Raw genomic sequence first — 23,196 nt, 5'->3', positions numbered from 1 at the left:
TGCTTTTTTCCTTTTCTTCTACTTTTCCCTTGTTTTTCTTAACTTCCCATTCCCTTTAGTCTGCCTCACGTTATAAGTCGCATGGGGAAGTCGGACACAGTGGACGTTAGTCTTTTCTGTCTTGTCGCTATGGATTTCTATCGACACCAGATTGATGAAGAGTTAGACCGAAGGGCCTTCCAGTCCGTCTTTGAGATGGTGGCGTCTCCTGGTAGTCCTTATTACCAATTGCTGTGCTGTTTGCAGAGCATTCACCAAGACACATCCTTATAATATAAAAAATTCCAAAACAACAAGTACATCATAAGACATCAAAAAAAGAACACAATATGGTCCATACAAAAGCTTCACAATGGGAGGAATGGCCACAATAAACTATTATCTTGGATTGGATATCGTGGAGGTGGATTGGTTGCTATGAAAATGATTGCCCCAAAATAGTTTATAGTTATTAGAGACAGTGGGACCAATATAAACCACAAGACATCCAAATGACCTCTAGTCTGTAGTAATATTACAAAAATACCACAACTGTAAAAAAGACTGACTTCAGGTCGTGGTGATTTAACCGCTCCGCATTATATGGAGGCAAGCTTTTGTTCAACGTAATCTCCATATTAATGCTCTTCCTTTGCAATCTGAGAATGTTGTTGTGGCAAAACTGCATAATGCAAGTATAATCTAGTTGCAAAGGTTTTCTGTTATGCAGTCCAAACTAACAGTGTATCTCGTTTAATAAATTCGGTTAGAAATTCCAGAGATTTCCCAAAAGTTTCAGATAATAATAATACAGATGAATATTAATTCAAGCACTACAGAGAAGTCAACTACTTATATTTTTCATCACTTCCTGCACTTACAAAACTTGACCAATTTTCTTTAAGCTATTGGGAAGCATGACATCAGTACATCCTTGTATTTTCCACCCTCCTCTCCACCAATCCAAACTCTCCTGCTCCCACAGAAATGAAAGATGCTCTTCTTCCTCGTCATAGACCCACTACTCCCTTCGTTGAATATCATTCCCTTTGCAAGGCCGATGCCTTGTTTTGCTCTTAGTGTTTGCCAGCACTTAAAGCAAAAATAAATTGTACGTTGAATTTATTCCCCTCGAATGTGGGAAGGTTGCTTAAGAGTATTGGTCTGATTAGATGTTTGTGTATTTAAATGTACAATGTGTTTGGCGACTTAATGTTTCAGCGCAATGTTTCCACAGAGAGGCATGAATTGTCTAAAAGTTGATTTTTCTTCAAATTGAATTGTCTATATTTGTTGTTTTTAAGTTGACTTTTTTGTTTTATTTTTAAACGGAAGAAAACCAGTTCACAAATGTGAATCTCTGAAGCCCTTTTGTATGGCTGGGGTTTGAAATAGCCATAGCGGTTTGTGTAGAGAGGTTTTTTTAGATTTTGTGGTTTCTGGACATTACAGCTGAGATCTGTATGACATAATGTGTACTTTGCAACACATTTATCTTATTCGTTACATTTCTTTTAAGAGCTCAAGACGTAAAAACTGATCTAGGGTAATGACTGGAATATGTATTTTAATCTATAGAGTGTTTACATCATGTACAATTTGTGTAAAAGAAATAATATTTGTGATGAATTGAATAAACTGTGGTGCATGACAACACCCACCGGTGGTCACAAGACGGTGTAAAGTGAAGGGCCATTGTAAATGAATGTGCGCAATAATCCAGCCTTTATTTTTCTGTTTCAAATTTGTGGAGTGACACAATCACTTTATTTTTGTCTCGGTGGCATAGGAGCCTTCACTGTAAATAGAAGCCTTGGACAGGCTATAGATATCTTGTATATTATTAACTTGAAGCATGCTGTTGTCTGCTTTCAATATTGAATTAATATTTTATGTGATGTCACAAAACGGGGACTTTTTGTGATTGTTAGTGGGAGGACAGTCTACATGGGCACCGCATACTTAACAAAGACAAATTTGCACTCATGGCATGACTGAAAGGTCAAATTGGCTGGTCCTGTTGGGTTGTGTACAGACTACTAAATATACGTTATCTGAAGTTTGCTTTATTGTAATGTATAGCACTTGATATTTTCACTGCTTAAAAAAAAGCCTTTCCTTGTTTGAAATTGGCATATTCTTTTGACAGTCAGTTTCACAGATGGTAGCTGCATTCAAAAAATTCAGTCAACAAAATTGATGGGCTGCTTAAGTGCTTCGATACAGCAGTGCTTTTGGGGGTCAGGAATAACTTGAAAGCCTTTAAACACAAACCACAGTTGTGGTTGGACCAAAATACTGCAAATCTCTTAGGTGCGGCAAACACTGACATTTTCGGAAATATCAGCTAGTAAATACGCTTTTCCTGTTTAGTTTGTGTGTTCGGTAAGCTTGATCTCAGAAAGGGGGCACTGACTGGTTTATTGCGTCTCAGGTGATTTTTTTACACACCCCTTGCATTATAATGTTAATACCCAGCAAATCCATGCAATACACATTTGACACAATTTATTGATCGTTTTCCCCTGTAGAAGTCATCTTTCAGAGAAGATTAGTTCATCATAATTTAGTTACACACAAAGGTTGGTGAGAATAGGATATTGAATGTCACTCACATAATGAGTTATTTGGGGAGTATGGCAGCTGTCCCTGCAGACTAGGTAGCCATGATGTTTTAGCACCGGAGCCTTAAGAAAATCCCCTTTGCTATTTATTTAGCTCATCTCTGCAAGCTGTGGGCAGTCAAAGAGGACAAGAAGTTGATGTATTTATTTTAATGGATTGTTTTAATGTCTTGAATCATAAAAAAAGACTATAATATAGAAACAAATAAAAGATTTGAAATGTTTCACTTGTCTAATGGAATTTGTTTTTGGCTTATTTTTTTTATCAAGTTACTGTTTTCCCTTCATGATGAATTGTCTTTAGAAATATTGAATAAAAATCTTGGTGACTTACCTTATTTGCCACTTTATGAGGGGCTGCAGCTGTGTCTAGATAGCCTATAGACTTTTCATTTAGTGTTAAGAAATGTATTTCTACTAATAAATGATGCCTATATTATTTATTATGCTATATTTGTGATTAAAGGACAACATGTCTGAATGCTTTCTTAAATGCTAAAGGGACACTGAATTATAAATCAAATGAACCTAAGGGTTTTCAGTCATTTGAATCTGTCATTAAACTCTTTCACTGAATCTGTCGTAGATGTATTTTGACTAATTTCTTAAGATGAAATAATGTCAAGGAAATGCCTTATACCAGTGCTTTACTTAAACTGTAGATTCCTCCTCCTCCTGCTGTCCACACACACCAGCTGCCCTCTCCTTTTGTTTACTCCTTCTGCACAAGAAAGGTTACCATGCCACTAAACTTCACATCAGCCGAAGATGCATTCAAAGCAGGTAAGAATAATGATCGTCATTATATGTAACTGTTATCTATACTACACAACTTAATATTCTTTATATAGCACTTCTGTTAAACTTGTTTCGTCACAGTCAAGTTTTTAGGAAGTGCTGGCTAATCTAGGTTAGCAATGTAGCCATGGGAATTCCTTGCGCGTTCTGCTGATAATAAAGTTGACGTATTCGGTAACGACAGTGTCATATAACTTACCTCTATTTGATTGATCTGAGGTGATCGTCTTAAAGCCTTTAAAAATGTTTTCGTCTGCAAATATGTTAGTTTAACAGTCTTGCCTGTTACTGGCTACTGATGCCCATAATTCAATACCGTTAGATGTTACTCACTGGCCAGCTGTTCCGCCGTAAAACAATACCGAGCTACCTAAAGCTCTCAACCTCCATTAAATATTTAATTTACTGGGATATTTTAAGTGTGAATATTTGCACGCTAGTGTTTTACATTTTTGTTTCTCGCGCTGGTAGTTTTGAACACCTGTAGCATAACTTTTGTGGTCAGTTGGCGAGATACAGTCAAACTGGGTTTGGTTTTTTTGTGGTGGTGATTGACAGTCGTGGCCGCCAATGAGCGATGAAAAAATGTCTAGCGACAGTTCGACCGTCATGGTTACACACGGCATTGGAACAATGGGAAAATGAGGGCGGGACAGTTCTGCTTAGCAAGAGTGGATGAGTCCAGTTCGCCTCTTAAACTTTAGAGAAGTCATGCTAACAAAAGACAAAAAATATCGGACAATATCAAACTATTAAATATAAGAGTCTATGTATGTTAAGTTTTAAGCGTGTAACTCCACTCTTGTTTATTTTTATGCCAGCGCGGAGTGTTTTAACTATTAGCAGCAAACTTTACGTTTCTAATAAGTCTGTTTTTTTTAAGCCAGCTGTCATTTTAGTTATGCACGACTTGATGTGGACATTCCTTTATTTTAGAAAAACTTGGCTAGTTTGACTAATGTGAGTGGTTGCAGATTGCTAATGCACGTTCTCCTGTTGCTTAGCAACAGTACTGTGCCTCTCACCTGTGACAAAGGTAGGCTCAGCTTAAAAATCATGTGGTTTGCAGGTGTGTGAGAGTTATAAAACGTTTTTGGGTGCTAAAGTTAAGGACAAGATTAGTAACAAAAGTGTTAATAGTTTAATGAATAATTAAGTTAGAAAGCTCATTTTACATTGAGCACCTGTATTTACTTGTTTAACATATTTTTATTTAATTTAATGCTGTTGGTTGTCAATTTATTAATGAGATGTCCTCTCTTCTCCAGCTGAAGGTGTTCTGTGAACATTTAAGAATGCACCTGGTTAATGATTTATACAAGAGATATGGAGCAGGAAGTATGACATCACTCTACCAGCACATTTAATGCTCCACCTCTGGAGTTGTCAGTGTGTGAAAGAGGGAACAAAAGATGTTCAGACAATCGGAGCAAACCAGGAGGCGTGGGAATGCCCAGACATTTGCTCGCATAAGAGGGGTGGAGGTCGCTAGGGGAAGGACAGGCTACGGCTTCACGCTTTCTGGTCATTCTCCATGTGTGCTGAGTTGCATCTTGAAGGGAAGTCCAGCTGAGTATGTGGGCCTTTGTTCTGGAGACCAGATCCTAAGTGTGAACGACATCAATGTGTCTAAAGCGTCTCACGAAGATGTTGTCAAACTGATCGGCCGTTGCACAGGTGTCCTTCACTTGGTCATTGCCGAAAGCAATCATAATAGCACGCACCTAGATTCATGTTCAAGTGATGAAGAATTGGGGTTCCATGACCCCAAGAGCCACTGGATGAGGCCGAAGATGGACTCGAAGACGCTAGGGATAAACCGTGCTGAACGTGTTGTGGCAGAATTGCAGTCTGGTGGAATCTTTAACATGATCTTCGAAAATTCCAGCCACTCATCCAGCAGCTCGGAAAAAGCTTGTGCATCTGCCCCTAAAACAAGGGCTCGCTCAGAGCCTGACCTCCCTTACGGTAATGTTAGCGTTCGAAGGAGTGACCCCAACTTGCTCACTGAAGAAGAGATGGCCAAAGTGCTCAATGATGACTCTGTGTTTGTGGACGTGTTTGAACAGCAAGATGAATTTGCTCAGACAGCCGACTCTGCGGGGATCCTCAATGTTGGCATGATTGTGGGTTATCTAGGATCTATTGAATTAGCTTCAACGAGTGCCAATTTGGAAAGCGACAGTCTGCAGGCAATTCGGGGCTGTATGCGACGTCTCCGTGCCGAACAAAAGGTGCACTCGCTGGTCCTGCTCAAAGTCATGCATGACTGTGTACAGCTCTGCAATGACAGAGGTGCCGTTCTAGCAACTTACCCTGCCGAAAAGTTAGCATTCAGTGCTGTGTGTCCAGATGACCGCCGCTTCTTTGGCCTGGTCACCATGCAGGCCACAAATGACCACGGCAAGTATAGGCGTGCAGAGGAGGAGCAAAGCTTGCGAACGTCTTGTCACGTCTTCATTGTAGACCCAGAACTCTGTCATCACAAGATCCATCAGAGTGTTTCCCGGCGCTTTGGGTTCGACTGCACTCCAGACCCGGATACTGGTGGATGCTTGGAGTTCCCACCAACTTCTCAGCCGCTGTTACAGTTCGTGTCTGTGTTATACCGTGATATGGGAGAATCAATAGAGGGTATGCGGGCTCGAGCTTTCCTTGATGGTGACCTAGATGCCCAGCAGAACAATAGCACGAGTAGCAACAGTGATAGTGGCATAGGCAACTTCTTGCCGGAGGAAAAGAATAACAGAGTCCTCTTGGTTGACCTGGGTGCTAACCCCGGTCGCCACATTCCCACCGGATTATGGGAGAACCAACCCGGACCTCGTAACCAAAGTGTACTGGGAGGCCTTTCACCACCACCCCCGATCTCACATCATAACGGCTACCGCCCTGACCAGTTCCTAGACCACCCTCAGCCACATCCGCATACCCACGGAGACCCACCTCCACTTTCTGGCAGGCATCTAAATTCCTCCTCACTGCTGGATGCGTCAGGACTTCCTTCACGCTCTCACTACTCCGCCCATGGCAAGAAGGTGGCAGGGGCATCGGGCCAGCGTTGGCTGCCTGTTCACGTCCTGAGAGACTGGCGTCAAGGACACAGCAGTGATCAGGAGTCATATGCGGAGTCCACAGACGGATGGTCCAGCGCTAACTGTAGCACCCTACCACCACCCATGAGTAAGATTCCAGCCGATCGGTACCTTGCTGCGGGCGAGATCGCCTCACAGCCTCACCGACTTCGTGCACAGAAGGACGAGTGGGCAAAGAAGCTGTTTGGGGAAAGGACCCTACGGGATCACCAGCAACAACAGAACAATGGCAGAAGGACTAAAGATTCAGACAAAAAGGTAGGAGATTTCTTTAGGATGATTTAGGATTTTTTTTAGATTAAAGTGGTTCATTCTGGAGTAGTTGGTCACAAATCAGTCACAGCAGTTACTGATCCTAAGAATTAGGAGCACATAGTAAGAAATTATTTTAGATTTGATACTGGTGCATTGTGCTTGTTTATGAGCCAAAGAAAGTATTCTTCAAACCACTTGTTTGTTGTCTGTGCAGAAAATCCTTGAAGACATAAACTAGTGCTTGGATATTACCTTTTCCCTTGTTCTTATTATCAGGCACATCATGATCCTTTTGGGCTTTGTGTCATAAAGAAGAATTCTGTCAGTTAGGTGACATGCTTAGCCAGGCTGAAAATACTCCCATTACTCTGCGCAGAGTGTTGCTTCAGTTGCGGTTCCTCACTTGGAGGGAAGATGTTAAAACTTGCCATGAGATGAGAAGATTGAGAAACAAATCAGACTTTATATCATCCCCACAGGGGAAAATGTTTAGTTCAAATGGCTGACAGCTTCAGCGCTGCACTGATCTGCCACTGGTTGCTCTATAGAAAATGTATTGTATGGTTAACTTTCTTTCCTCCATGGAGCTAAGAAGGTGTGTAGCAGAATGTTCACACTGTTCATTTCCGTGACATGAAAGCAGACTTTAGCTAGAAGCTGTCAATCTCTAAAATGTAAAATTACCATGAAAGCAGTTCATTGTACAGATAATTTGTAATAATTCTGAAGGCATACAGCTGAATTAATGTCTGATGCGAGATGCAACAGCAGCTTATCTTGATGCAAAAAGTGATTATGTACTTGTATGTCAATGTAATTTATGAGAGAAACGATTTTGCAGTGAATGACTGCTAGAACTGCTTACTTTGGGCATGTTTCTTGCACAAAGCTAACATCTGACTTGAGAAGCCTTATAGGGAATGTGATTTATAAGGAATAGAGCAGCATCAAAATTCTGCCTAACACATTTTGGTCCAGAGAAGAAAATATTGAGTAAATGAAGACTGATTTGTTAAAAAGTAATATTATGCTATGTTTGTGACTTAGATATTCATTCAATACTAAGCCTCAGCAAGTCAGCAAACAAAAGCCCAAAACACAACACATCAAGTCTTATAATAAGTTCTCTGTTCTATGTAAACCACCAGACTACATTGTCTGTTTGTCTGCATTCCTAGTTTTGAAACACTTTAGCATTTGTAGGAAATGAGTAAAACCTAAAACCTCTCAACAGAAGCCTACAGTGAAGGCCACAGGCACAAAGCAACAGAACAGACAAGATTGATTGGATTTCCCAGAATAGCATTGTTGCTGTTATATGCATCATCTGTGCTATTACAATAGCTTCGGGGCCTGCTAAACACAGTAAAGACATTAGCAACCATGGTTTTGAGTTTTTACTTTTTTCAATTCATTCTTTGCTCGCTTGCTGAACAAAACTCTAGGCTTGTGTATATTAGTTTGCAGCTGTGCTGAATTGGTCCTAGTTGTACTTGATAAAGCGAGCATCACTGTTGCTCATACTTAGGGTAAGGAATTTGACCTGACCTATGATATTTGCCTGGTGGATAAAATGGACAAAAAAACCCCCATAGAGTTACATTGAAGGAGTGACTACTATGTCTATTGAATAGAATGTTGTAGAAAATTGCAGTGGGTTTTTTAACCCCTATGAGCATTCTTGTTGAGCGTTGTTGACAGCGACCATGGCCTATCTCAGTCATTATTGCCAGGTGGGGAATAAAGGGGTCTTGGGTATCATAGGTTTTATCATGGTGTACAGTCAACACTAAGGGTTGTAAATTTGGTTGTTTATTGCTACTTGATAGCAAGTGCTTTTCATGTCAGGCATATCTGCTGCATTTTCTGCGATTCATTTTATTGTCCTAGTCTAACCCTCCTTCTGTTGTCGAAGGTCATGAATGACAGACAAAACATAAAACTTGCCAGTCTTCCTCAGTCTGTCTTTTACTCACCAACAGGCGGCACTATTGTGACATTGTCTGTTTTGCTGTCTTCCAGGTACCTTTTCTTGGACTTTAACAATATAAAGATTACTCTTCTCTCCCACTCCCAAAAATAATAAACACTATTCAGTTGTTAAAAGGAGGTTTATGGTGTAAACAGTGTGGCTTAAACACATAATATATTTGAAAAAATATTAAACAACATATTAATACAAGCAGCATTTGTTTTTAAAAGTAGCACAAGGACAGCAAAGTTAACACATTCAATGGAGTAAAGTTTATTATACTCATTTTCAGGTGAATAATATAATAAAATGCATAGCAATTAAACATTTACGGATACTGTAGCAAATATTGCAAACACTTCAGGTGAACCATTTAACAAAATTATGCTCATTTTGTGTCAGATATAAAACATTAGATACGGAATTTAAAAGTATTTACAAGACAAAACGTTGGGGAACATGTTCACACCCATTATTAGTTGTTCTACTAGGACACCTGTGTGAAATTGAGATGAACAGATTTCACCTAATAAAAAAGTTAGTGACAACAAATGGGTAAAAGTTATTACAGAAATTGTTCAGCTTTTAAAATCTTTGTTAATGTCAGTGAGTATCGAGCATGTGCAGAACAGCAGCTTTGAGTGTTATGTACAACGAATACCACTGAAGTCATGTCGAGACTTGAGGGGTGCAAACAGAAAAGTTGTCATAGACTGTCATCTGACTCATGACCACACTTTCCACACTAACATCTCTTTGTAGTGCTTTATTATATTCGATTGCCTTGGAAGTCTTTGCTTTCTGGATGATAAACTGTAGATGTCCTATCCAGCTCATTTCTGCACAAAACCTGTAATGTTTTACAGTATTTTAGTCAGGAAAAGAGTTTTGCGCTCAGATGAACACAGAGAGAGACTAAGATGGGGATAGAACACAGAGAAACGGATAGATGGTGTGTTTATAGTGACATGTCTTGGTATGGTTGTCCCCTCTTTTTAGATGAAGTAAACAGGAAAGAAAGCTCCTCAGAGCTCCTCAAAGAGAGCTCCTCCCTGATAAGTGTAAGAACTCTAGGCACACAGTATGTCCCTGCTTCCCACAGGAATCCATGATGTTATCTTAACCCAGAGACTGACACAACTACACCTTAAAGGAACAGCTCACCCAAATGGAAAGTTCTGTCATTATGTTGTCTGCTTGTGTTGTTCCTAACCTGTACACAGTTATTTTCTTCCGTGGAACACTAAAGTATGTTTTTTGTATAATTTTGACAAATTATTGTGTTTATATCGAAAAATGACAAATCAATGGCAAAAAGGATTTGTTTCTTGTTGTATAGTAACCAAAAGACAATTTTTTGGTCCGTTTTAAACACGCCAATAGGTATGGTATGATCAATATGGCACCTAAAATGTGAAATTACGTATAATTGAAAAAAGTAGTTTAAAAGAAGGAAAAACATTTGTTCTTTTGTTTGGATGTACCTTTTGAAAGCTAAAACGGTTTCATACCTGTAGGCTAAGCACGGTCATATGAGCCTCGTGTTTATTTGTTCTCATCCTTCATTGTTCTTTTGAAGTATATTACAAAATTCATAAATGTCTCATTTAACTGCCAAGTACACAAAATAATTGACTTATATTTGATTTAAGGCAATTGAGCGTCTGCCAATGAAATTGGGAACGTGTAGTGTTACAGTATGTGTTCTTCAGCTTTATTGCTCACGATCTTCACTCAGGGAAGGTTGTTTAGTCCGAGGTATTTCCTTTAGATTATTCCACAACACTGTGGTGCTCTATTGCCATGGAAACCACTGGGGTGATCAAGAAGCAGTCACTCATGTTTGGCTTCTCCATTCCTCGGTAGCATGGCCGATTGTGTTTTTAGTGACGCTCAATTTCAGTCTAGTATCCTGACACCCATGCAAAATGTGATATTATTCTCAGCTCTTCCTGAGAAACCCTCTTGTTATTAAAATTTTAGTTGATTCCTTCATTCGAAGTCCAAATATTTACATTTATATACGCGCTAATCATTTTCTTGACTTGCGCTTTTTGTTTTGAGGCCTGCATATTCCGTTTCCATAGCACGGATCATTTGTCATCTTCGGTTATGTTGTGTTTCCTTTTATGGTGTGTTTGCCATGTGAGTGTCATTGTCTTTGCATACTTGGCTTGAAATTCATTGGTATTGTGAGTGATAACATTATGTAAATGCACTCGTTTGCATGAAATGCGAACACATACGTGCAGAACTGAAGTATGTAGTGCCCTGGCTCCTGTGTGCCACTTGTGTTGGCATGTTTGTGTGTGTGTATGGATATGTTTGTTAGCACATGATGTGTCATAATGAGGAGGCTGAACACAGAGAGTTCTCAGCGTATCTAGGCAACACAGGAGACCGTTTGATTATGCCGCTCTTGACATATGCACATCAGCTTGTAAACTTTAGCCTATCAAAATGATTCCTCTCTATCAGACTTCCTGTCTGTGTCTGTCTGGCCGTCTGACGGTTAGTCCCTCTGTCTCTGTACATTTGTTTTTCCGTTGTACATCGATGAACATAATATGACATGTCGTCACGCACTTGTCCTTTTGCTTTAGTTCATTGTGTATATAAATACATTCTCCTGTTATTTGAATGTGCAGAGACAGCTTAGGTTAGCCATTCTTTGGTTAAAGCTGCAATCTACAGTATACCTTTTGTCTCTCTATCGCCATCTCTGTTTGAAACATAAAATTGCAGGTTACTTTAAATTTTAACTATTAAGCCTGAAGTATAGTTCCCCTTTTACGCATACACGAGGGACAGCGTACAGGGCAAGTGACGCAAATTTCATCATCAGAATAGTAGGCTAGTACCGTACCGTCAGAATTTTTTTACATCGCGTACAAAGTACGCGCATGCGCATTCCATTTCTTGCAGTAAGTAGTTTAACCACCAGGTGGCAACCGTGTCCTGGGAGCATCGATTCAAGGTAGTAGAAGAAAACCTGACTCCTGTAGGCCCGGAGAGGTATTGCAATATGTCGTAATGCGCATGCATCAAAACCCGTATGATTTCAAGGAAGTATACTTTGCAAGGCTGGGGGTTTGGCTGTACGCATAAACAATGTGCATGTACATGTAAAACAAAGAAGTATACCACGGGGATGAAATTCTGGTGCCACTGTTGGGAGAAGAAATTGCACACTTAACTTTTAAATGTCCTCATTGTCATTGGGCCATCTTCATCTAAAGAACAATTAAGTAATGAAAGCAAGAGAATCCTTCACATCTCTGTACACACACAACCCAACATTCATATTTTCAAGGGGTGAGTAAACTCTCTGTCTTCTCAGACGCTCAGGTTCATGTGATCCTGCGCTATTAGTAAACGTTCCTAATAATGAAATCAAACAGAGCGAGGAGAGTTATTTACCGCCTCCTCTGTGTACTCCATACATGAAGCGGATGAAAAAACCTGCCGTCATGCTTGAAAAACAAATGAAATATTTTTCACTGTTATTTTTGAAGACGTAGTAAATGGAGAATGTGATACAGTCCAGTCGGTACATCGACCACCAGACTAACCAGACTGATTTTGGTTATATGTGTGAAAGATTTAATGAATTCAGATTGTAGAAAAGACTGCCTGATGGGTTGATCATGAGTTTGAAGGGACTGTTTTTTGTTCAATATATTGATTTGTGATCATTTTGAGTTATTGTGCATACTCGCATGTCAGTTTTTTCATTTTAAGGAATTGTGCCTGAAGTGTAAATATTAGTAGGTAGACCAAAATATTAGTCAGGTCAATTAACTGCCCAATATTTGACCATCTTGCTGATGAGTTTTTAAGAGAAGTGTAATATTTATTTGATATGTTTTATTTAAAGGATATGGACTGGATTATGAGTGTGAGGATATGAGTGTGGGGTTGTGTTAGTTCAAGCAGAAATGGCAAAAATAACATTTTCAAACCGATTCCCTGAGCACTTCCTCTGCCTTCCATTGTTTGGACAAACAGATAATCCAACTCATGCCATTGGTCAAGCCAATGTTTTAATGTTTGGGCAAGCAATGTTTTTATATAACCAAAGTGTTCACATCTTTTCATGTATGTAGGCTAATATAATGATTTGAAATGGCATCTAAATAACTAATCTCTCTCTCTGTTTCACAGGGTGGAAGATTCAAGGGCATCACTATGGGTTTTCCTCAGCGTTCCTCCGGCAGACGATCGTTCGGTCGGTCCAAGCGTATCAGTATGGCTCGCTCGCTCGATGACCTTGAGGTGAGGTTCCTCAATGCTCCACAATGCATCTATTTTTCTTCACTTTCTGGAGTCAGGAAGTTGTCACTACATTCCACTCTTGCATCTCCACCTTACTCTTTTTATCTCTCTCTCTCTCTGACATAAAACTTCCCCGCATACCGATCCTATCACTCAGGGAGTTGGGAATGATTACACAAAGAATGAGTGTCCTACGCAATACATCAGAGAATAAAAACATCCAGGCATGCTGACACGAACGAATAAACACAAACACAGAAACACAGTTCAGCCTTTGTAGAATGTGCGCTCCAGAGACCTTATTTGCTGTGCAGTGTGCTGTAGAATCGAATTGACATCACAGTGAGGATATTCCAGTGTATTAACAGCTCCGGTCACAATCGCACATGTGAGTTTAATTTTAGACCATGCAGTCAAAGAGTGCGTCCGCGTGTCATGTGACGCGCACACAAGTGCGATGATGGCAGATTGCCATAGCAACGGAGGAGACGGCGAAATGTGGACGGTGTAATTTTCAGATGGAAAAGCTCAGGGACACGAAAACATTGAGAGCAGGTCACATCTCGATTTTTATCATTTACAATAATAACAATGCCAAACATTATTTATACCATAATATTTTGTGACCATAAAAAATCTTTAAAATACCTAAAAAATATAGAATTCTATATAGATTCTCTCTATATATGATATAATATTTATAATATATAATAGAATAGAATATATATAGAAAAAATACAGAATTAATACATTTTCACATTTTTTCACATATTAAATATGAATACAATAGGAAATATGTCTCAGTACTATTCTGAAGAGTAACCGTTTTTTTTTCATACATTTAAACATGGGCCTCGGAACTATTGTATGTGGGTGGGACAGGACCCACCTACTTTTTAAGGCCAATGAAATTGGACCCACTCACTTTTACCATCTCTAATTTAACAAATATGTCGTTCACCATTCATTCCACTTGGGGAATGCCTTATAAATTAAACTTCATTACACGCTTGCTCATTGCATTTTACATTATGTGGGCTTTATTAGGTAACGAGGGGAGAACTGTCTTCGCAGGAAAACCGTACTATGTACTATGGAAAAATTAATTGTTGGAGACTCCAAGATAGTGGTAGTTTTGTAAATATGAACATTTATTTTTGGAACTCTAAATTCTGTGCTGAAAGGTTACATACTAACTTAATATTTAGTTACTCCGGGCACTTCTGGTGATGTTCTGCCCCTGAGGAGGGCCAAGTATGAATGCTGTATTTATGAACAGCAACTGAAAATCCTGCATAGTGCGCCTTGAAAGAAACAGTTCGATCCCAAATTTTTGTCACTTGAAGCCAGTATGTGAAATACAAAGACTAAATATTTGTAGTTAAGTATCTCTAGCCTTCAACAAGGTACAGTCAAGCTACAAAGAAGTAACTCCACTTCTCTATTCACTACTTGTATATTTTTTGTCATTTTTAAACTTGAGACCCCTTGTCATTGTTATGGCAGGAAAAGGTCAGCCTTTTGAGCATTTTCGTTTCTTGAAAGCAGAGAAGCATAAGTAAGCCAGTAACTGTGACACAAACCGTGGATGAACAGGAAGGTTGAATGTGATAAAGATTATTTTATATTTCCTCATTTCTTTTTCCCCCCGCTTTTTATCTTAACTTTCTCCCTTTCTCCTACTTTTCTATCTTCAGAGCTGCACATGCGAGGTGTGTGAACAGAGCCCGCTTTGTGTAGCAGCACAGTAATTAGTGTGAGTGTGTGCGCTAATGAGCATCGAGCAGCATTCCTCTTTTTAGCCGGAACTCACACACACACACACACACACACACACTTGGAAGGGAGGCATGAACATGCATAGACGATCTTAAATTACACGCTAATTTAATACTGTCCTTACATGCTGTGACACACACTCGAGCTCAGAGATGAATATACACAAACAACATCAGGAAAAGCAATAATAGCTGTCCTTATGGAGTACACTCATTTTGTCTGGCTGGTGTATCGTGTAAGAGAAACCGAGCCATGTAGTTATCTTGTCAGTGAATGTACCCAGTGAGATGGCATTTTTCTTCATGCCCACGGTCCCTATGTGACGACATGCCAGCTTTTGAGCCTTTAGTTTGCTCACTGAGCCAACACATACCACCCCTATTCAAAACTCACAGTGGCAGTGGAAATCAAGAATGCAATGATTTATTGAATTCTTGATTTTTCAAAAAAGTTAAGTAATTTGAAAAGAGACCAAGGATCAAGGATAATTCAAAATCTGAAATTCCCTGCTGATACAAACTTTATAAATGCAGATTATAAAAGTCATGAATAAATATAAACTGGTTATTTTATGAAAATAACTGCTTTTATTGAAAACAATAATTATATTTAAAAAACTATTCAAAAATATAGAGTCAACTATATAGAGTCAACTTCTTGTGATTGAATAATTAAACAGATGGATATGTTTACAGCACTATAAAAAATTTAATTAAATTATAAAATGAAGAGAAAAAAATCTTTAAACTCAGGTGAATGTATTTGATTTGACTTTTACCAAAGTCCGTTTATGGAAGTCTTGCCACTCGGCGGCCATGTTTGCAACGCCTCTGGGCAGCTTTACATCATGGCAAGACAACAGTCTTATCTCCTTGAATGGTGGAATGCAGATATTTCTAAAATCGCTGGCAAAAATCACAATTAAATAGCATATTTCCGATCATGATTAAACCTGATATGGACTGTATCATAACTTTGGTTTGCTAAGCATAAATTGCACACAAATCACCTTTTTTCGAAGTCGCTTTAGCTACTCCACATGCACACAGGCTGGCAAGCACCTCACAAGAGCCCCACCCCAGAGACTCTTCAGTCTTTATAGATTGACGATTGGATCTTTTTACTGGAAGGTGGGACTTTCTTCGCTATAGCGGCCATATTGAGCACTACATTCCTCCCCATTCATTGTAATGGCAGTGGCGCATCTTGTTTATATCTATTATCTTTGCTTTTATTCAGTTTTTGTGTGTTTCTTGTTTTGTTGTATGGGCATTTTCTCGCTTGTTTTTATTTACAACTGTGTGTCTAGGTGGATGTATCATGATTTCAGAGAATTTTCTAATCAACTACATGAGCAACATGCTTCATGTTCTAAAGTTCTGCAACATTGCTTAAGGCTATACAGGCTAAATGAGTTACATTGGTTCAGTTGCATGTAGCTTCATATTTTGAATCATTCCGGGTTGAGTGATTTATTACAGTGATGATTCTGCTCAACTGGGTCAGAAATACAGTTGGGAGCACAGTTGGGACTTGTTGAAGAATGTAAAGCTTCATACCTGCATTTCTTTTTCATGGCTCATGTCAAACAAGACAAATCCACACACATAAACAGACACAGAAATAGACAGATTACTCATTGAAGCACACTCTAAACTGTTACGCTGGATTCACACGGGGCTTCAGCGTCAAGGCTTGATGGAGGGCGTGTCTGAAGCGTGTCCGAGGCGATCGTCATAGTGACAACGGCCAATCAAATTGTTCTCTGGTCTTGCATGAACGCAATTGCTAGCACCTGCACTAAGTTTTTGCATAAGGCGATCTGATTGGCTGACACCTGCGTTTGTGCTTGAAAAGTTGAGAAATGTTCAACTTATTGCCGCGAGCAATGCCAGTTAAGCGACGCTGACAGACCCACAATTCAGTTCGGTAACACATGACGTCACCCATTCAAAGTAAATGAGAAGCGTTGAAGCTGACGCCCCCTGTGAATCCAGCGTTACAGAGAGTTTCCAAAGTCCACATTGATTAAATATCTAATTTAAAATTAGAAATAAAAGGCAGGTTTTAGGATTGACAAACTAATCAAAAATATGTAATGGCGTAAAATTATTGAAAAATATTGCAGTATTTCTTGGTCGCTTATCAAAAAAGCACATTTATAACCCTGACAATCTTAAAGGTACAGTGCGGGATGTTTTGTATTATCTATTAACAGAAATGCAATATAACATACAAAACTGTGTCTTTAGATGTGTATAAAAACCTTACGTAATGAAAAGTTATGTTTTTATTACCTTAGAATAAACCAGTTGTATCTACATAGGGAGCGGGCCTATCTACATGGAATTTGTTATGTTGCGCAGCCATGTTTTGTACAGTAAGCTCTAACGGACAAGCAGCTCTACAGAGCGCGTTTCGTATATGTTGGTCTTCGTGTGTGTTTTTAGACGCAGCTTGCGTCATCACTGAGTTGAAGACGCACAAAGTAGTAAGTCGTAGTACGGAGAGGTGGAGGAGTAGTCGTCGTCTAGCTGAAGCAATTGATTGTTCTGTCTTAGAAGTTTTGATAAAATGGAGGACCATGCGTATTGTGCACAAGAGCCGACAGAGCGTGAATCTCCGTCGTCAAAGAAGCACAAACGTGATGCTGCCAGACGAATTAGAGACAAACGGCGGCAGAAATCCAGGATAAACATCGGTGTATCTATTACCAGATGGAAGGCACTGTTGAAAGACAAATGTTTTCAAGGCGACGCCGAAGTTGCCTGTTTTCTGCTAGACCGGTAAGATAATTCAACATTTTCTATGTTTCCACATTTTCAATGTTTACCAAACACCTGTTTTGTTGAAACGGTAACGTTAGCATTTTATACAAATGGCCATAACCTCCGAATAATAATGTTTTTCCGTCCCTGCGGTATGTACTCCGGTTGTTCCTGACTTTACAAAGGGGGAGACAAACGTCTACTAACTTACACCTAACTGCCTATGTGACTGTCAGATCAAACGCTTTGAACAGCGTTGCTATTTACGATTAGCTAACTTTAGTTACTTCACTACTCTCAGCGTGTACTAGATAGCACGCAAGAAATATATCTAATTATAGAATTGTAACAGTAACTTTCGCAATAGAATACATGTTAAATGATTAATTACGTTAATATATTGCCTTACCTGCTTGTATCACTACTATCCGCTGTCTCAGTAGACGACATCCTTTTTTACTGTTGCGGCCTCCGTCGTAATTCGAAAGGGAGGGGTGGGCAAATGACTCAGAGATTCGTTGCAAAACTATAATACAAAGCTAGTGGCCGCTGATTTTCAAGAACTGCGCCTTTAACTTCTTTGTATGAAAGATCTGATTTCCTTGCTTTCATCGAAGCACATAAGATACTCTTTGTACTATTCATCTGATAACAGAGATCATCTGGTTTTGTTTGTGAGTGTATAATGTCATTAAAGTCAACATGAAATCAAAATAATTGACCCTATTTTTTTATAAAAAGGTTATCATTAAATATAAAAAATAATTTGTTTTTCCCCAAAAAAATCCTGTCCTTTTTTGTCATTTGTAACTTAGTCTGTGAAAACCCAGCTAAAGTCATTTATTTGTGATTTACTGTGTTCTACATAAACTTATCTTACATAGTGTAAAGAACATTCTTTGAAAATCAAAGAGGCATCTATGTACCAATAATCAGTGGTCTAAACTCACGTGATTGAATGGAGGCTGGGACTAATTTGCATATTCATGAATCCCTAAATGAAGCAAGGGTGTAGAGTACCATTCAAGTCATTTTAAGGCATGAAGAAATTATTATCACAGGAAAAAAACTTTTACATATGCTATTTTAATGCTAAAAGATGAGTTTTAAGTTATAAAATTATCGAATGCAGTGGGACTATAAATATTGACTGAGTAAAGCGCATTTTTTACTTCTGCGTCCGACCCACGCGTGTACTTTACTCCGTAGCCTGACGCCAAAAATGTAACACCGCGTCAATGTGACGTGGACCGCAAGCACTGTGATTGGTCTGCTTGAACCCCCTCCCTTCAGGTCAAAAAACTCTGCAATAGCGTCGGGTTTACTCATAAGCATTTCCGTATGAATGATCTAAATAAATTACGGGTTTTTCTGTATTTAACAACCCAAGCGGCAAAAGTGACTGTTTACTTGCCGCTATTAAAGCTTCTCAGATAGCATGCACAACGAACCGCTATACAAGTATAAACGAAAACCAGCGCGTTGCCTACGGCGTAGGTCCAACGCAGAAGTAAAAAACACGCTTCAAGGTCATGTCAAAGATTGAAATCGAAGTGAAATTAATGATCGAAATCTAACTTTAATGCTCCATAATGTCGTGGTTAGATTATGGAACCTGTGTTTCGAAGACGGGTCACGTATAACAACTTTTCTATTTATTTTCATTTAATAATGTTAACTAATAGCCAAATACAGTAGCTATTTAGCGATTACTTAAGCAAGCATTTACCTCTGTTGTGGTTTGTTCACTTTGCACCAGCACCATAGAAAAATTTTGTTCCAACCTATGATGATTATGTTTCAAGTATGCTAAAATGTAATTCACATTTACCTCAAAGCAGAAGAATGTGCTGTATGTATGCAACATAGTTGTTTTACCTTGCAAATGCAAATCCCAAAACAAAAGCATTTTCACAAGTGGACTTTTGACCCCACTGTATCCTTCAAGGTCTTTTGTGTTTTTGGTCCGCAATTATATATACATTGAAATAAACACACGCAAGGAAGCTGAGCCCCCCCCCCCTTAATTGTTCAAACACACACACACATTCATTCTGATTCGTTTACGGTCCCCTCCACTAAGCAGATGCTCCAGGCATACTAAGTAGGTGACACAACACATTGTGTAAATAACATGAAGGATCCCACTGTGAACCACTTACATTTCAGTACGTGTGTGCGCAGCTTTTTCTCACGCCTCCGTGAAGTATATGAGTGTGAACACACGCACACACTCCCACTCGTGAGCGTGTCTCCGCATCTCTGTCTGTGAGCCCTGGGCTCTGTGGGCGGAATAGGAATTATAGCGGAGTGGGTGGAAAGACGAGGAGAGAGAGAGGGATGGGTAAAGAGTGAGAATCAAACAACACGAGATAGAGATAGTGACAGGGACAGACTGTGAACACGGACACTATCTCTCTCTCTCTGCACCCTTGTGTGCGCTCACACTCACTTACACACGCGTACATACAGGCTGTGCTGGAAGCGGCCAGTGGATGGATGTGTTTACAGAGCCATTTAACGCCTGACTGTGGAGTCTGACACTGCCATACATGGAGTCAACTTTGAACGTCAATCCTGACGGAGTGAGTACCGGCATACACACTCACAAACGCACAGGGATGCACATTTGAAAATACTAGCCCACTTGTTTGATCTTAGATCGTGTTGCGTTCACAGGGAGAGAGCGTTTTAGTTGAGGTGGGGGTTGTGTGTGTGCATTGTTTGTCAGTTTTTAATGCAGAAAGCAGCATCTGATGTTAATATTTAAGAGTGCTTGTGATCAGGAAGTGGTCTTTGGATCTTAACACCACTCGCATAAGTGCTTGTGTGATCTTGCCTCGGAATGCTTTTCCGCGTCTGTGGAAGCCCCTGAATAGTTGAAAACTATGCTTGAGGCTTGTCAAGTGCATTTGTGTTTCATTTGAAGGCATTTGTTTGATGTTTGAATTTTGATTAATTCTTTTATTTTTTGTTAAAACGGACAAAAGGTGAAATATTTTTGAATGTATTGTGTAATTTCCCTTTTATGGGTTGATCACGAATCATCTCACATATCATAACCATGTGACCTGGTTTGTCCAATCAGGTGTCACTGAATTATGAGCTCCTGATGAGGTACATTTGTAATTGTTATCTTTGGCAGTGTATTTATTTCAGCGTCATTTATAAAGTTTATTTATTTGTTTTGTTTCTGTTTGTTTGACAAGGCTTCTAGTTTTTGTTTATAAACTTTTAAGCAACAGTGCCTTTAAATCCACAGGTCTCAGAGAGAGTTCCTGTAAAACATTTCTAGCCTTTGTCAGACAAAATTAATATTTTGGAGGAGATTTGTTGAGAACGCAGAAGCACCAAAGGACAAGTTTAGTATCATTTGAAGGAGGCTAAATAACTGTTCTGAATCTTAACAATTATTTAACTATTTTACAAAATGTTTATTAAGGAGTTATTTTGCTTTTTGGATAAAGTTTGTGTCTGGAAATGAATGACTTTGTATGGGAGGTTTGGGTGGTGGAGAAAATTAGGACAAATGCTTATTAGATTGTTTCATGCTTCCTTTCCACTGCTTCTGTATCCCTAAATATAAATAAAATCTGTAAATTTCACTTAATATTTTAAGATCCACCATGAAATACAAAATATTTAAGGAATGTTTATAAGTATTTTTAATAATATTATTATTAAATACCTTTGTGCATTTCTGCATGTGTACTCACAATAATAACAGTAGAGGGCAGTATTGAGACAGGGTTCAAATCTTTTAACGCATACATTCCTTATAGAAACCTATGCATTTCTCTCCCTCCCTCTTTTTGTACACTATACGTAGTGCACATATACTTATTTAAATTATTTAACATCTTAAACCAGTATTAACATAGTTTGATGGTCTTAGCTGGCCTTCCAGCCTGTTTGTCAGCTGGCCAGCAAGCGTCCCAGCTGAACCATCCGAGCACTGATTAAGACCACTTGAAGCAGCTGATGCAAGCAAACTAGCTAGGCTGGATTAAGATATATAGATTTCTCTTTACAGCAGTGAGGCACAAAGCACTTTTAAAGGGGTCATATGACACGGCTAAAATGAATATTATCGTTTGTTTTAGATGTAATGCAATGTGTATACACGATTTAAGGTTCAAAAACGCTGCATTTTCCACATACTGTGCATATTTGTATCTCCTCTTTGCCCCGCCTCTCTGAAGTGCACAGATTTTTTACAAAGCTCATGGCTCTGAAAAGCGAGGTGTGCAATGATTGGCCAGTTAACCAGTGAGTAGTGATTGGTCGAATACTGCAAGCGCGTGACGGAAATGTAATGCCTCTTACCATATTTGGAACATCAGGTTCCAAAGTAATTGTACTGACAGGTACACCCACCTTACTTGCCTATACATTTGGGCGGTCTTAGTCAAATCATACCACGAACTGACGTAGATTTGTGGGGGTGTGGTTACACGAGGCGTTTCAGGCAGGTCTGGGTGAGCGTTCGCTTTTAGATAGAATGCATCTTTTGGTTCCAACACTTACATTTTTGCAATTTTACGTGTCTAATACATGCATGGGAAACTTATAACACACCAAAGACACAGAAAAACACGTATTCGCGACATATGACCCCTTTAATGCTTTCATGCCTGCTGGGAACAGCAATTAAAGGATGGTCATGAGAACCAAAAGGAATGTGGGTTTGAATTAAAATGACTTCAGTTGTGACTCAGTATTGTGTGTTCTCTCTAGAGAGAGTGTTCCCTAATTCAGCGAGATAAGCCACATCTGAAATGTGTGCCACAGCAGTGGAGTAACAGAGATCCGGACACAAGTAGAGCTCGCAGGGTTGTCAGCTGTGATATGAAGCAGTGCCACACTTCTGTTGATTACAGACCTCTCTTAGGAGCCCATACATCACAGATGTGAAGCTTAGAGAGCTGATTGCCAGCTTGTTCAAAGCAACATTCACTCTTTCTGTTGACTGTGGGTTGATGTGATTAACCGCGGCGGCCCCCAAAATATTCAGACACTTGAAAATGTGTGAATGTTGTTGCGTTGGTAACATAACATCAAACCAAGTAGCAAAACATTACACAAAAGGAAGTTTGTTAGATTATGATATGCAATAAGACATAATTATATGTGACCCTGAACCACAAAACCAGTCATAAGCACAGGTATATTTGTAGCAATAGCTAACAATACATTGTATGGGTCAAAATCAGGGCTGTACAGTGCACATATGTCGCACGTGCTACAAAAAATCGGTCTGTGCTACGAATAAATGTAATACTGTAGCACGCGTGCGATACAGTTTTGCACGTGCATTAGACAGAGCATCTTGTTTGTGTGAAGTGCGTTTGTCATTGAGCTTGTTCGTGTGTGAGATTAACTAATGGCGCACCACTATTTATTTTCATTTATATTTCGTTTTTACAAATAAAACTTGTTTTCCGGCTGCATTGAGTCCATTTTTCTAGAGCCCTGATCTGTGCGATGTTGGAAAACGTGGAAGGAATTGCGTAAGTGGAATTCTACTATTTAAATATGTCATCTGCTTGTTCTGCGTGTGTACGAGTGAATGAGTTGCACAGTTTAACATGTTACAAACGTGACAGTCATGAATTTGTCTGTATATACTGTATACGAGGACATGGACACAT

At 39.3% G+C, this 23,196-nt stretch overlaps 2 protein-coding genes across 6 annotated transcripts in view; both read left to right on the top strand.

The window, feature by feature from the left end:
* The window catches only part of htt (huntingtin), a 41,829-nt gene extending 38,872 nt beyond the window's left edge, over positions 1 to 2,957 (top strand). For 3 of the 4 annotated variants that reach the window (XM_057331162.1, XM_057331165.1, XM_057331161.1), the window contains one exon: positions 60 to 2,957. In XM_057331162.1, coding sequence (XP_057187145.1) covers positions 60 to 273 — 214 coding nt within the window. In that variant the 3' untranslated portion in view covers positions 274 to 2,957. The remainder of the gene's footprint in view (positions 1 to 59) is intronic. The other variant, XM_057331164.1, reaches the window with a different exon arrangement.
* A 335-nt stretch (positions 2,958 to 3,292) lies between these two features.
* The window catches only part of rgs12b (regulator of G protein signaling 12b), a 49,427-nt gene continuing 29,523 nt past the window's right edge, over positions 3,293 to 23,196 (top strand). For both annotated transcript variants that reach the window (XM_057330596.1, XM_057330597.1), the window contains exons 1-3: positions 3,293 to 3,386; positions 4,670 to 6,754; positions 12,888 to 12,998. In XM_057330596.1, the coding sequence (XP_057186579.1) occupies positions 4,814 to 6,754; positions 12,888 to 12,998 (2,052 nt within the window). In that variant the 5' untranslated portion in view covers positions 3,293 to 3,386; positions 4,670 to 4,813. The remainder of the gene's footprint in view (positions 3,387 to 4,669; positions 6,755 to 12,887; positions 12,999 to 23,196) is intronic.

The sequence above is a fragment of the Triplophysa rosa genome, linkage group LG4 (genome assembly GCF_024868665.1).
Source record: "Triplophysa rosa linkage group LG4, Trosa_1v2, whole genome shotgun sequence".
NCBI classification, from domain to species: domain Eukaryota; kingdom Metazoa; phylum Chordata; class Actinopteri; order Cypriniformes; family Nemacheilidae; genus Triplophysa; species Triplophysa rosa.
This window is presented reverse-complemented; position numbering and strand designations above follow the sequence as displayed.